Below are 13,814 nucleotides of genomic sequence, written 5' to 3'. Positions count from 1 at the left end.
AAGATTATACAATTCCCGCGGTCTTTTTCCCGCCCCACTCCCACTCACTTCCTTCACCTTCTGCGAGTGAACTTACGGTAGGTCCTGGGGGGCCTTGAGGTCCAGTTTCACCATTTTTCCCAGCAGGACCCTAAAAAATCAAGCAGTTAGGGAAGAGGTCACAGAGATAATAGAACTCATAGGTTGGAAATGAATGCATCGATAGAAAGTTGGAAAGAAGTTAATGAAAGCTACATACCTGAGGGCCAGGACCTCCAGGACCACCTCGTTCTCCATTCTTGCCTGGTGCACCCTAAAGAAGTGGCCAGGTGTTACTAATTCCCAAAAAGAAATCATTCATTGTCTTGTTCCCTTTTATTTTCGATCTGCCTCTTCCACACACACATACATACATCCATAACCAAAAACAACTTTCCAGAACTCGATTTCCATAAATTTGCCACTCTTCCCCCAGAACCCCCTCCCCCCCGAAAGAAAGAAAGAAAGAAAGAAAGAAAGAAAGAAAGAAAACCCCACAAAACTCCCTGTCTCACATGGTATTTTGATTTTCATATATTCTTCTGTGCTTTGAAGTGAAGATCACATTTTGGCCATCTCCACACTCCCATATGGAAAGTAAAAGCCTTCTGTCAAATATTTATTGAAGAAATAAAGGAAGGAACTCACATCATTTCCTTTAGGACCAGGGAAACCCATGACGCCAGGCTGACCTCGGGGACCAGATGGGCCTGGAGGACCTGGGCGGCCACTTTCTCCTTGACTTCCCTAATGAGAAAAAAATTACATTAATAGAGGTTTGATAAAGATCTCATCAAAATATACAATATACATATAAAGGCTATACAATATACATCAAGGCTAGGCCAAACTGTGCATTCCATTATTCACTGGGCTTATAAAACGAGATGTCAAAATGTACATACGGGAGGTCCTGGTTTCCCATCACTGCCTGGTCCTCCTGGGCTTCCAGGCATGCCCTAAATTGAAGAAGTCAGCCAGTCAGGTGATTTAAAAAGGATAATTAAAAAATGTATATAACCATCTGTAAAATTCTGAGATTTCATGTGCAGCCTTTTATTCGCACACATTTTTCTGCCTATAAAGTGTCTCAGTCAAGTGTTCTATTTTCCGTTTTTCTTCCATCAATTCTAACCTTAAGTTATCTTAAGAGTATTTTGTTTTGTTTTGAGGCTATAAAAGTATAGTTTGCTTTGATTTGCCTTTAATCCTTTATTTGCCTTTCTTCTTACTAAATGGCTGTGTCAATCAAATGAGTGTTTCTCTGTACCCTTATTCCTGGACCTCCAGGGACACCATCTCGGCCAGGTTCTCCAGGAGCTCCTCTGGGCCCTGCAGGGCCTGGACCACCACGCTCCCCAGCGGGGCCCTAAGAGGTGAGATAAATCAGCAAATATGTAAAAGAACTTTTATTGACCTGGACATTGACCATATTCAGGTGTTATAACTAGAACACTTCCTTTTGTCTCTTAAAGAGAGTTGGTATGCTGCTTACATGCCCTGTATAAAATCACTGTTATCTATTAGCTTGGATGATCATATTGGGAATATTTGGAGGCAACTTTGATGCACATCACATGCCAGCAATATTCAGTGGGCATAGCAACATATTTCTGTGCATATAAAGTCAAATATCTTTGATGTTGTAAAGTCATATTTGCATAGCACTCTAGGGTTTTCAAAGGACTTTCAGGCATTTTAATTTATCTTACTCTTGCAATCATACTGAAATAAATGATTCTCAGATAACCTCAAGAATTCTCATAGAAGTTAAGTGATTTGCTTTAGTTACAAAGCTAGGAGAATGGCTGAGCCGGGCTGGAATCATTGTTTTATATTGGGAATTTTTATTATTTTTAAACTCCAATATATTTCTTTCAGATATTCAGGTTTCAGTTAATGGGGAACTGTACGGAAGAATGTAACTATTTGCAGTAGCAGCCCTTACAAGATAGAAAATAAATTATCTACCTTTTCTCCTGGAAGGCCGTTTGCTCCAGCAGGTCCTCGGAACCCAGGAGCACCCTGGAAATAGTGACAGGCAAATGTTTCAGCCCAAAGCATTAACAATTTTTCACAGTTTTTGAGTAGCGATATCTTCCCATATTACACAATGCTTCAAAACCAGTATTTGAGATAGAGTACTCAAGAAACATCACGGTCGTCTCACCATGAAGGTGAAATTCTATGTGGATGATAGTGATGTTGTTCTCCTTTTAGATGTTCCTGGGAAACATACCCTTTCTCCTGCAGCTCCCGGAAGTCCATTTGCACCAGGTTCTCCAGGCGAACCATCTTTGCCGTCTTCACCTTTAGGCCCTGGGATACCTGGAGAACCAGCTTCACCCTATGAAGGGGTATCACCAAAGGGATAATTTGGTTGCTCGATTTTCATCCGAAGTAAGAAATAACCAGTTCCGTTGGGGGAATACTTACACGTTCACCACGTGGCCCTGGCTCTCCTTTGGCACCGTTTTTACCAGGTTCACCCTAGTGAAACAAAATCTTGGTGTAAAAACAGGGAGAGTAGACCAACAAAGTCAGCAGCAGCAACGGCTGATCCAAGTATAAAACCGGGGTGAAACCAACATAAATTCAGCTGAACAAGTACAAAAAGTCTGCTGTTTGTATTTTTGTTGGGGGAGTTAAACCACACCGGTCAGGCAATGAAGGAAAAAAAGGCAACTTACTGCAGCACCTCGCTGTCCAGGAGCACCATTGGTTCCAGATGGTCCAGGAGGACCCCGGGCTCCTATCAGTCCGGGAGCTCCAGGGATGCCAGCAGGACCCTAAAAATAGCCGAGGGACACTAATATTAGTCAAACTTGAACTTTCTTTTCTGAATAGCCAACTTAAACATCGCAAATGTCTTGTCATGCAAAATGCAAGGGAGGCCAATAATGTGTGTGGATGAAATGAGAGTGAGGGGTGAGGGCACCTTACCATTTCGCCTTTACCGCCAGGACTACCATTGGTCCCAGGAGGGCCCTGGAGGGGAAAAAGAGCATATTAAAAATAATGCAAATAGTGAATATACATTTGTAAAGTAAATATATGGATGGGTGTTGTGCTTTATAGAGACTCGGTGATTCCTCATGATTCCTCCAACTACAGCACAACACATAAAATGTAGGCAAAAGAATTATCATAATCTGAATAAATTAAAGATCATATGTATATGGTCTAAATAATATATAGAATATAGAGATATTATATTTATAGAATATAAAGATCATATGTATATGGTCTAAATAATATATAGAAGCGGTTTTTAATACTGTTTCTTCTCTGAAGTTCTGTAATTGGTGATTAGTTGGGGCACATTCTTTGAAGTATCTGATAACTCGACACCCTCAACTTCACTTAGTCGTATAAACAGATAATTCATAAATTCTAGAAGAGCTTAAACCTCAAAAGACATGATTTTTAGCACTAATCCAATCAGTATTTATCAGAGTAAAGTCATTTCAGAGGACGAAGCAACATTTTTTCTCAAAAAAATACTTTAATTGATAGCAACATTAAAACATATGGTTCCATGAAACGAGTGTAGCAACTCTTCACAATGGCTGTATTTGTTACTTACAGGAGGACCTGGAGCACCAGCATGTCCCTGAGGTCCTGGTTCTCCTCTTTGTCCAGGGGAGCCACTTGAACCAGGAGATCCTGCAGGTCCAACTTCACCCTAGGGGATAAACCCTGAGTAGTCATTTTCTCTTGCCATTTCTAATCACTAAGCTAGTTCAAACCCATCTCCCAAAGGCTGGGATAGCAGGACAATACACTTTATCACAAGCAAAGAATCCTGAATCACAAAGGCGGAGAAAAATGGTAACTATGTGTGTGACTATGTTATCTGCTTTCTAGAAAGAGGCTGGGGAAAGAGAAAAGAAATATCAGAATAGTTGAATGCCAGGGATAACCCTTTTTGGAATAAAAACATAAGGCTTTAAAAAGCTGAATCGGTAAAAATATATCTACTTGATGGGTAACAAAGAAAATATTATTTTCAAGAAGCAATCCAATGATTTTCTGTTGTCCTCTCCAAGATCTATTTTATATTCTATTATAGAAATGCATGTTTACCTTAGCACCAGGGGAACCAGGGAATCCTGCAGTTCCAGGGGGACCAGGGGGACCCTGAAAAAAATTAAATACAATTTCAAGAGCTCTTGAGTAAACAAAATCTAACACTATAGCAACTAGTACGTAATAAGTTAGCACATACACAGTACAAAAGACAATTATGCAGACAAAATAGTATTTGTCACCTTGGATGAATATGATGTGGAGAAACAATGTGGTAAACTAGAGAGTAAAATCTTTCTGCCACAAATTCTGTGACTTTGTGCAATTTTCTTAGCCCTCGGCTCTCGTCCTCTTGTTTATAAAATAGAGGTAACATTATTATCTGTTTTGCAGGGCCCTTTTAATTGTCATGTCCAGTACTGGCTATTAACTGACTCTGTATGCACTATACAGATGTTAGTAATTGGCCAAGTATAATAGAAAGTATCAGAATTCTATTTATGGGTTCAGTCTCTTTACATTGTGTCTAGATTTTGTTTATGGAGTTAGTGTCAGTTTGAGTGAAATGTTTATAAACAGTGTTGAGCTTTGAGTCTACAGTTCATATTATTCCAACATTCCATACCATGTAATCTGTCATTACCCTGAGGCAACTCAGGGTTAGATCAAAAGTTACTTACTGGTTGTCCATCACTTCCGCGAGCACCATCATTACCTCGAGCCCCCTAAAAAGAGAAGTTTGTCTCAAATATCTTCTTAATTCTGAAAAGCTAGTCACAGATAATGTTCTGACTAAAATGCTGACTCCATTGTGTTGACTTTTCCTCCAGTGTATTCAAATCTGCTTACCAATTGTATATGTTTAGAGTCAAATTTTTAAAATTCTGATGCATACAGAGATGATCTGATGTGGAAGAACTGGATTCTGCATTTACCAGAACTGAATGTGAATTAACGGTTCTAACAACATATGCAAAGATAACCCTTAAATTTTTTTTTTTTCAAAAGAGAGAATAACTATAAAACCCTTGTTTGTTTCCCTACCATTAAGGCTAAGATTTTACGGAGGCGTCTTTAAGTGCTATTTTCTAGAGAAGATTTTCCTGAAGATTGTCACAGCCTGAAAACTTGGCTGAGACCCTTATCTGTGACTCTGGGCTGGAACTGTGCACTGTGGGCGGCTATACTCACTGCGGCTCCGGGAAGTCCTGGCCGTCCTCTTTCACCAGGAGCTCCTCTTGGACCCTATAGAATAAGACAGAAACAATGGTGGTACTTTAAACCTGACCTGTGTAAGAACAGCTGGAGAAGGAGTAAGGCGAGTTTAGTTTTAGATGGAGGTTAAGAAAATAAAACTGAAAATTACATGAGAAATACAATTACCATGGGTCCAGGAGCTCCGTTTTCACCAGGCAGGCCATTTTCCCCCTAGAAATATGTAAAAATATGTTACCATTTTGTAGAACAGGGAGAGCAATTTATAGTTTTATGAAGTATTATGAAGAATATTACAGAACCTAAGAAAAAGATGTATGTTTTAGCAGTATCAAACTTTTGTTAGCATTTTATTTATCATAAATCCCAGTCAGCATTTTGAAAACTTGAGGATGAAACAGAAGTAATTAGTGAGTTACTCAGAGATGCACAATCATTTCTAATCTAGACAGTGCAAGTTATCTGCTTTAATGGAAGCTTGAACAGACCATCTGAACTAGTCACTGTTATTCAGCTCCTAAAATACAAAATTCAGGTAAATTTCAGAAAAAGTTTACCCCAAAATCTAAATCTTAATTATAGCTATAACATTTAAATGAATTTGCTTATGAAAATGTGATTTTGTTTTGATTTACCTTTAATCCAGGAGCACCTGTTTCACCCTTTTCTCCATTTCGTCCATCAAAGCCCTAGGAAATGTATAAAAGTAGTAAAAATATTAAGATCTGTTAACTATCCAGAATGGTTGAAAACCACTGAATTTTTCATAACTAGTTTTTACCACTCAGCACTATTTTCAACACTGACATAAATAATTTAAAGCTCTTTTAAATTGATTGAAGACATTTGACATTGATTTTATAATAAAAAATCTGAACTAATTAGCAAGTACAATTTAGTTCAATTAGGAAGTTGCCTTAGCTATAGCAAATATCAGCTTCATAGATTTAATTCTATTAAGTTGTTATTTTTGGGAGTCGGTTGGTTGAATGTACCTAATGCTTGCATAGAATAAAGTTGCTTGATTCAAGTGTAAATTACATTTACCAAGTCCATGAATAACATATAGTTCTCAATAATATATTTTCATTTTTTTCTGACAGTGATGATAAGAAAATTAAATATTTATTTCCCAAGCCTTTTCACACATTTGAAATTGGTTCCATTACTATCTGTAAAATAATTAGTTGGTTTGGTCAACAAAGTTGATGGACTTACAAAATCTAATCAACTGGTCGTCAAACATATTTGACACATACTCAATTGCCCAATAAAATTGGTTAGGCAAGTAAACACAGCGAAATGAAACAGTTTATAGTCAATTTAGAAACTCTACTTACTCTATGTCCTTTCATACCAGGGAATCCAGGCATGCCAGCTGGACCCTTCATACCCTAAAAATAAGGAATAGAAAAGTTATTAAGGAATTTTCAAATAGAATCACAATGAAGTAGTAAGATGTCTTCTATTTTTAAGTTTAATGCCATTTAATTATATCATAATTTTCAAGCTAAGATCATTGTGATTACTCCAACTATTTCTTTAGATGCTGAAGACTTACTGGAGGTCCGGGCAACCCTCGCTCTCCAGGTCGCCCAGGTCTTCCTGATTCCCCCTAGGTGGAGAAATAAAAAATACATAGGTGCTTGTGTAAGAGTAAACACATTGTAGCCAAGTAGCCAACCAATTACTTAGCTTTTTTCTCCCCAAAGACTCATGAAAGTGAAGCTAAGCATATGTTGTTAGGACAGCTTTCCTGGTAGAAGAAACGGGGAGGGCTTCTCCCGTCTCCATATGAACTTGTGAGTAATGCAGGCATTACTCTTCGTTGAAACATTATGACTCTCTCTCAATCCACTGAGAAAAATTTGCGATTGGAAATTAAATGGGAAAGGAAGAATGGCACAATATTGAAGGTGCTTTTAAGTTTCCAAGTTCATAAAGTATTGATATCAGTTTCTCCATTACAAGAGGCAGAGAGAAGACACTTGTTTCTCCTCCAGTTGAGTGATATATTCACTGGATGGGTCCTCTTGACAGTGAAGAAGCACATGTAGGGGTTCTGTTAGTTTGGAATTCAAAATATGATGTATATATAGCTATACAAATACTATACGTTCAAAGATTAATATGAGCTAAAATGTCACTAGGATAGCAATGATTTTTTGAGTGAGGTTTTTCTGAGCCTAGTACACACCATATGCCACTTATGATATGCCAACTTGAATTTTGCCATATCCCCATTCAATCTTTAAAAACTTACATCTTTTCCAGCAGGACCAGATGGGCCTATAGCACCAGGGGGTCCTGGGGGGCCCTGAAAATAAGGAAATAAAATACAAATATATCTGTAGGTTGTTCTGTTACAATTTATGATTATATATTATATGTTTTCCTCAAAGGAACCTCCTTTTAGGAAATTCTCTCAACAGTTTTCATTATGATAATGACACATTGAGTTAATATTACACCTATATTATATCAAGTTTTTACTCTCTAATGAACTTATTTTTAATAGGAATTAAAAATATCACATACCTGTATTTTACATCACATGTAAGTATTTATACACCAATGTGCACTTTTACATTTTGTAAGAGATTGAATTTTTGATATCTAGGTATTTCCAAATATTTTGAAATATTAAACTAACTTCACCTCACTTGCTTGTTTACACAGCATGGTTTTTCGCAGGGCTCTATTAGATTGTGTTTATTTCTTTTAAATTAAGTTTTAAAAATTATATGTCAGAAGAGTAGATATTAAGGTGAACTGAGTGGCTACAGTTAAATCTATATTTAAGAGATAGAGGATTTGCATCCACACTAGGAGGGGAACTATTGTGGTGGCTAATTAGCCAGGGAATTCCTAGATAAATAGCAAGTATCCTTAAGAAATCTAAACCATTAAATGAGTCCAAAAGATCTTTGAAACCAGTTCAACTCTCATAAGAAAATATCAGTTATTATTTTAAAATTTGAGTTTAAATTCAATCTATACATTATAGGACATTATAGTGATTATGTTTCAGAAAGTGAAGCTGGTTTCTATGTAGAATTGTCAATTTCTTAAATGTAGATATAATTGTTACTTACTGCAGGACCAGCTTGCCCAGGTTCACCAGGGGGACCTTGGTATCCTGGAGAACCCTAATGAGTAGAATAATGTGTAAATATTTTAAAAGTAATGTAATATTCATACCAGACATTTATATCTTGAAGACAGTGTGAAATCAGGATTCGTGTAGGCAGTCAGTGAATTTTATTCCATTTTATAAATACTGAAACCAAAATTTTTCAGATTAGAATAAAGCATATTTATTCCATTCTATCCACTCCATTCCATTGAAATTGAATTGTTTTGAACTTGGAGCCATAACACATGCACATTAAGCCTACGACTTTGGATTCTGTGTTTCCCTCTCTCTCTCTCTCTCTCTCTCTCTCTCTCTCTCTCTGTCCCTTTCCCACTTGTGCGCTTTCTCTCTCTCTCTCTCAATCTCTCTCTCTCTCTCTCTCAAAAATAAACAAACAAACAAACAAACAAACTTAAAAAAAACATATAATTCTCCTTCTGGCTTTGAAAAGCCTATGGCTTAATTTTACAAAGGTTTTAATTGCTCGTAGTTATTGGTAGAAAGGAATTAAATATGAAATTCCAACATCTTTGAAGAAATGATAGTTTTTTGGATGTGATATCTGTACTTAATTGTGACTATGCATGCTGGAATGGTGAAATTACAGCAAGATCTATGTTACCTTGATTTATATAATATGCATGAAAATAGAAAGCACCACTAATGGCTATACTTACTGGAGAGCCAGGATGACCGGATGTACCAGGGGGACCAGGAGGGCCAGGGGGACCCTGGAATGTAAATTTGAGGGATAAATATAAAATAAATGCATCTGAAATACACTTTATTCAGGCATCAAAGAGATGCCTCTGTTTAGAAATGATACATTTAAAACAATGAGAATAGCATACCTTGTTATATGGTAACTATTCAAGGATATGATTAATTTTATTAGGTATACAGTAAAGATATCACTAAAAACATCACTCTAAATGGAATTTCCACAGAATCAATAAAAATCATTGCTAAAATTATTGCTAATCCCTCCAAAAGGGGATTCTGTAATTCTGTAATTCTGTAATCTGGAAAAATCCATGCAAAATGCTAACAGAGTCTCTGCAATATTAAGATTAAACTGGTACTGGTGAAAGAAGCATTTTTTTGCCTGCCAGCCCAACTCCCTGTGGAAAAATATTTATCTGCATAGATAAATCCAAGTTTCTAAAAATCCAAGTTTCTAAAAATAATGATGTAAATCAACCCAGAAGTTCTTAACTACGTCACTGAATTATGTTGAAATGAAGGTCTAGATGTGTATTTGAGAATCATCATACATGGGACAATGATACATTACAATTATAACCAATCGATGTATCATTGCTCAGGAATACAGATTAAACTAGAAAACCTTCAGTTTTGTAGCATGCTGTATCTAAACACTGACACTAAAGATATAAAACTACAGGCTGTAATTAAACTTTCTCTTGTAACCGCTTTTCTGGAATGTTAATAAGTAGTGTTTTCTTTTTAGTTTTTGTTTTTTAGTAAAAACTGTATATAGGGTTGAAAAATGAATTCATAATTTCAATGTAGCTGAGTAAGACCAGGTATTTATATTGTTAATATAGTTCTCCATCTTGGGGCGTCTGGGCAGCTCAGTTGGTTAAGAATCCAACTTCAGCTCAGGTCATGATCTCAAGATTTGTGAGTTCAAACCCTGCATTGGGCTCTCTGCTGTCAGCTCAGAGCCTGGAGCCTACTTTGGATTCTGTGTCTCCCCCTTTCTCTTTCTGCCCCTCTCCCACTTGTGTTCTCTCTCTCTCTCTCTCTCTCTCCCTCTCTCAATAATAAATAAGTAAATAAACTTAAAAAAAAAATAGGTCTCCTTCTGGCTTTGAAAACCAAACACAAAATTCACATTCCTCAAAACTTTAAAATTCTCTTTTTATAACTTATATCAAATTTAAGTTTCTTTCCAAACTGGTCATTTGGATCTATTAGTTAAAATTTTGTCTTCTGTAGTTTTGGAAGTCACAAACGTGGTGTCTAATGATCCGGGGGGCAATCTTCCATAATCCCTGAAAATCCAGTGTCATGTTTCATTTACACTTACATACCTGTTACTGGCAGTAAAACCATAATCTTCCCCACGTTGCTTTTCCTGACAGCCTGTTCTACGATAAGGGTCATTTACCCGGGACACTATGCATCATGTCAAGGTGCCCAGGTTTCAGTGATTTTTTCTATTTTCTTCTGTTAAAACTCTAGGTCATTTACATTCAGGGAAACCATTCGGGTTCAATGTGAATAGCTACCATTTGTAATAGAAGAACTTAAGGCTCAATAAATTCTGGAAATATTTGTATTAGATTTTAGGGTTTGAGGTAAGGCAGATTGTAATCTTGGACAATTCATCACTCGGATTGTCATCTAGAAGGGAGCATTTAACTGATGAAAGCTCATGAAAAGAAGATTCTGAACAATTTAGGGAGCAAAAGGGAAAATGAAAGGGAAAAATAACAAAACTGGGTTAAAATGAGGAAATACATGAGTCTGAGACCTAATCATGAAGGCAGGTGGGCCCCTGGTAGGAGTGCTTGTGTAAAGAAGGAAGGGGTGGCAAAACAGGCATGGGATGAAAGGGAGTGAGGGAAAAATGAGCGAGGATGGAAGGATTGTGATAATCCTACCATGTGCATTCCCAGCCTTAATGGAAAATGAGCTATTTTGTACAAGTATGCAATAATAATGTATTACTAGAAAAACAACCATTCAAGAATTAACAAACTGGAAGCAAAATAATGCTCTAAAATGCTGAGAAACATTTGTACATACAGCTGGCCCGGGGTAGCCTGCAATTCCTGCTCCTACTACTCCAGACTTGACATCGTATGATTCAAACTGGGGAGAGTAGTTCTGCAGCAAAGAGAACAGATATGATCATTTTGACATATAGATTATAGTTCTTTCCAAAAGCATTTAGAAGAGGTGCATGTAACATCTATTATTCACTGGTAAAAAGTTTCTGCATGCCAGAGGATGTGGTATGCATTATTTAATTATCTTGCTTATCCTGTCTGTCTGTAGCTTCAGATAGTAGATACCCTACAGAAATACTTGCTTATGTAATGCACAAATCTTTCAACTAATTCTATGCAATGTTAATTCCAAATAACTTGTTTCTATATGGTCTTACTCAAATTATTATTTCTAAGTGATATCTGCAGCATTAGAAACATAGGATCACAGACTATCTGAAAGCTGAAAGAGTCTTGAGATCATATAGTCTGATCTTCTCATTTTGAGCAGAAAAAATGGAGAAGTCAAATTGCTTTACCAACATTTAATGATGCAAGTAAAATTTGCATTGCCTGGCTTCTGGTTAGTATGCCTAACAAATTTACTCCCCAAGTAAACATCCCCATAGAAAATAGGCACAAGAATAATAGAAAAGCTCATGTGATTTCTTTGCAGATTATTTTGTTTTGAATCCCAGGCCTACAAATGGGTTATGTTTGGTACCAGGATAAGAATAAGTTAGATGGTATGCTTTGCTTTCTGTTGAATTGACTTTGTACAGCATTTTTTTTTTTTTTTGCACTCAGAGTGATTTGTGCATATGTGGTTTCTTATTTCTCCTAACCCCATGTAGCAGAAATCTTGTCTTATTTATTTGTTTTGGTTAGATGCTTTAAATGCAGAGGTAGTTGGTTGCCATGTTTTTCAGGAGGAGCTGGATGTGCTCTGAAGGCTTGGCAAGAGTAGCTGCATAAGCTTGAATAATCCTGTTGAAGTCAACAAGGAGTGTTTGCAGCTCTTCAACTGCTTTTTGTCCAAACTTTCAGAGGCTTCACCATGGAGGTTATGAATAGAATAAGGCACAGTTGCAGCAATTCCTAAATACTCTAGGTTAATTATTTTGGGAGTTAATGGCTCATTTCACAACCATAGTGATATATTATATGCCTGCTGAGAAGTTGGGAAATTTTGCAAAGATAATAGCAGCAGCATTGACATTATGAGGAAAAGTAAAATTTATGAAGCACTTAAAATACTGCTCCTCACTCATAAACACTAAATAAGGATTTGTTGAATACATAAAGTCAGAGAATAGATATAAGGAATCCACAAAAGTGAGATGTAACATAGGCTAAAGAAAAGAAAATGAAGTAGGTAGTTTTAAAGGGGGAAAGAGGGGAGGATCTTTTTGTCCTGGAATTTATTACCTGAGGACCAGTAGGGCATGATTCACAGATTCCAGGGGGGCCAGGAGAACCAGGGGAACCTGGCTGTCCTGGAATACCAGGATCACCATTTCTCCCAGGAATACCAGGAGGGCCCTAAAAGAATCAGAGACAAAAACTCATAAAACAGTGCAAAATTCTAGTGATTCAGAATCATTATCGAATTGTAGCCTCGCTACTTTATAAGATGAGGAATCAATATACGTGATACATATTTTCTTGCGAATTCATACACTTTTATCTAAATCATGTGAATAATTTCAGTATGATTTATTTCTTTGTATATTGACATATATTTTATTTTTCAAACTGATATTGGGGATGAAGACATTATTTAAGTTTGGGAAACTTAAATATTCACATGTACAATTATGGATTCTCTGTTTGCCTTCTTTTGTGTCATTTAAATATATGGTAGTAAAGGAAATATCTGAATGATGAAAGCTCAAATATGAAAAAGCTGTTAGAAGAAGAAGAAAAAAAAAAAGCAAACTACTTAAGGAACTCATTTCAATCCCCTGAAGAATGTTTACTTACTGGATCTCCCTTAGGGCCTTGAGGTCCATGACCATTAGGAGGGCGAGGAGGCTAATAAATGGAAAAGATACATATTAAATAAGACATAAGAACATCTTTCCCACGAAGTGTGCCCCAATTTGCATATTTATTTCTTATCCCAATCACATCCAATCCCTAGTTTTAAGCCAGAATGTTCACCTTTTACTTGTAATACCAACATGATTATTTGGCAGACATTACTTTCTTTTCCTTTCAGGCTCCTATGATATAGGAACTATTCATGTATTAAAACACGAATCTTGAAGATGTACAGATTTTTGGTAAACTCACAGCTGTTGGAGGCTGTGGGCAAACAGCACAACATTCTCCAAAAGGGATCTCTGGGTTGGGACAGTCTAGTTCTTGTTCGTCACATATTATGTCATCGCAGAGAACAGATCCTGAGTCACAGACGCATATTTGGCAAGGTTCTGGCTTCCAGACATCTCTATCCGCATAGGACTGACCAAGATGGGAGCATCCTCCATCAACAGCTGGAAAATAAGTTAGATGGTGTGTTGTTATCTTATGTTTTGCTGAAATATGATTTTTGTTACGCTATCATGATTTTCCAATAACCAAAGTGGAGAGAGTTTGAAACAAAGGATTTCTTCCTTTTAGTAAACTAACTTATATGTTCTTATAAGCATGCCTTTGCAAAAAAAACCCACAAA

General features: G+C 36.8%; 1 protein-coding gene across 1 annotated transcript in view; it reads right to left on the bottom strand.

Annotated features, from left to right (window-relative positions):
- Nucleotides 1–13,814, bottom strand: part of COL3A1 (collagen type III alpha 1 chain) — a 40,265-nt gene that overhangs the window by 15,878 nt on the left and 10,573 nt on the right. Inside the window, exons 2-26 of the mRNA XM_007094663.3 lie at nt 13,432–13,634; nt 13,120–13,170; nt 12,565–12,678; nt 11,174–11,254; nt 9,076–9,129; nt 8,358–8,411; nt 7,526–7,579; nt 6,824–6,877; nt 6,603–6,656; nt 5,898–5,951; nt 5,431–5,475; nt 5,239–5,292; nt 4,728–4,772; nt 4,105–4,158; nt 3,605–3,703; nt 2,962–3,006; nt 2,709–2,807; nt 2,455–2,508; nt 2,258–2,365; nt 1,990–2,043; nt 1,289–1,387; nt 924–977; nt 667–765; nt 239–292; nt 77–130 (exon numbers count right to left, since the gene is read on the bottom strand). Coding sequence (XP_007094725.1) covers nt 77–130; nt 239–292; nt 667–765; nt 924–977; nt 1,289–1,387; nt 1,990–2,043; nt 2,258–2,365; nt 2,455–2,508; nt 2,709–2,807; nt 2,962–3,006; nt 3,605–3,703; nt 4,105–4,158; nt 4,728–4,772; nt 5,239–5,292; nt 5,431–5,475; nt 5,898–5,951; nt 6,603–6,656; nt 6,824–6,877; nt 7,526–7,579; nt 8,358–8,411; nt 9,076–9,129; nt 11,174–11,254; nt 12,565–12,678; nt 13,120–13,170; nt 13,432–13,634 — 1,790 coding nt within the window. The remainder of the gene's footprint in view (nt 1–76; nt 131–238; nt 293–666; nt 766–923; nt 978–1,288; nt 1,388–1,989; nt 2,044–2,257; nt 2,366–2,454; nt 2,509–2,708; nt 2,808–2,961; nt 3,007–3,604; nt 3,704–4,104; nt 4,159–4,727; nt 4,773–5,238; nt 5,293–5,430; nt 5,476–5,897; nt 5,952–6,602; nt 6,657–6,823; nt 6,878–7,525; nt 7,580–8,357; nt 8,412–9,075; nt 9,130–11,173; nt 11,255–12,564; nt 12,679–13,119; nt 13,171–13,431; nt 13,635–13,814) is intronic.

This window comes from Panthera tigris, chromosome C1, assembly GCF_018350195.1.
Source record: "Panthera tigris isolate Pti1 chromosome C1, P.tigris_Pti1_mat1.1, whole genome shotgun sequence".
NCBI classification, from domain to species: Eukaryota; Metazoa; Chordata; class Mammalia; order Carnivora; family Felidae; genus Panthera; species Panthera tigris.
The sequence above is the reverse complement of the archived record's forward strand: the minus strand, read 5'-3'. Positions and strand labels throughout refer to the sequence as shown.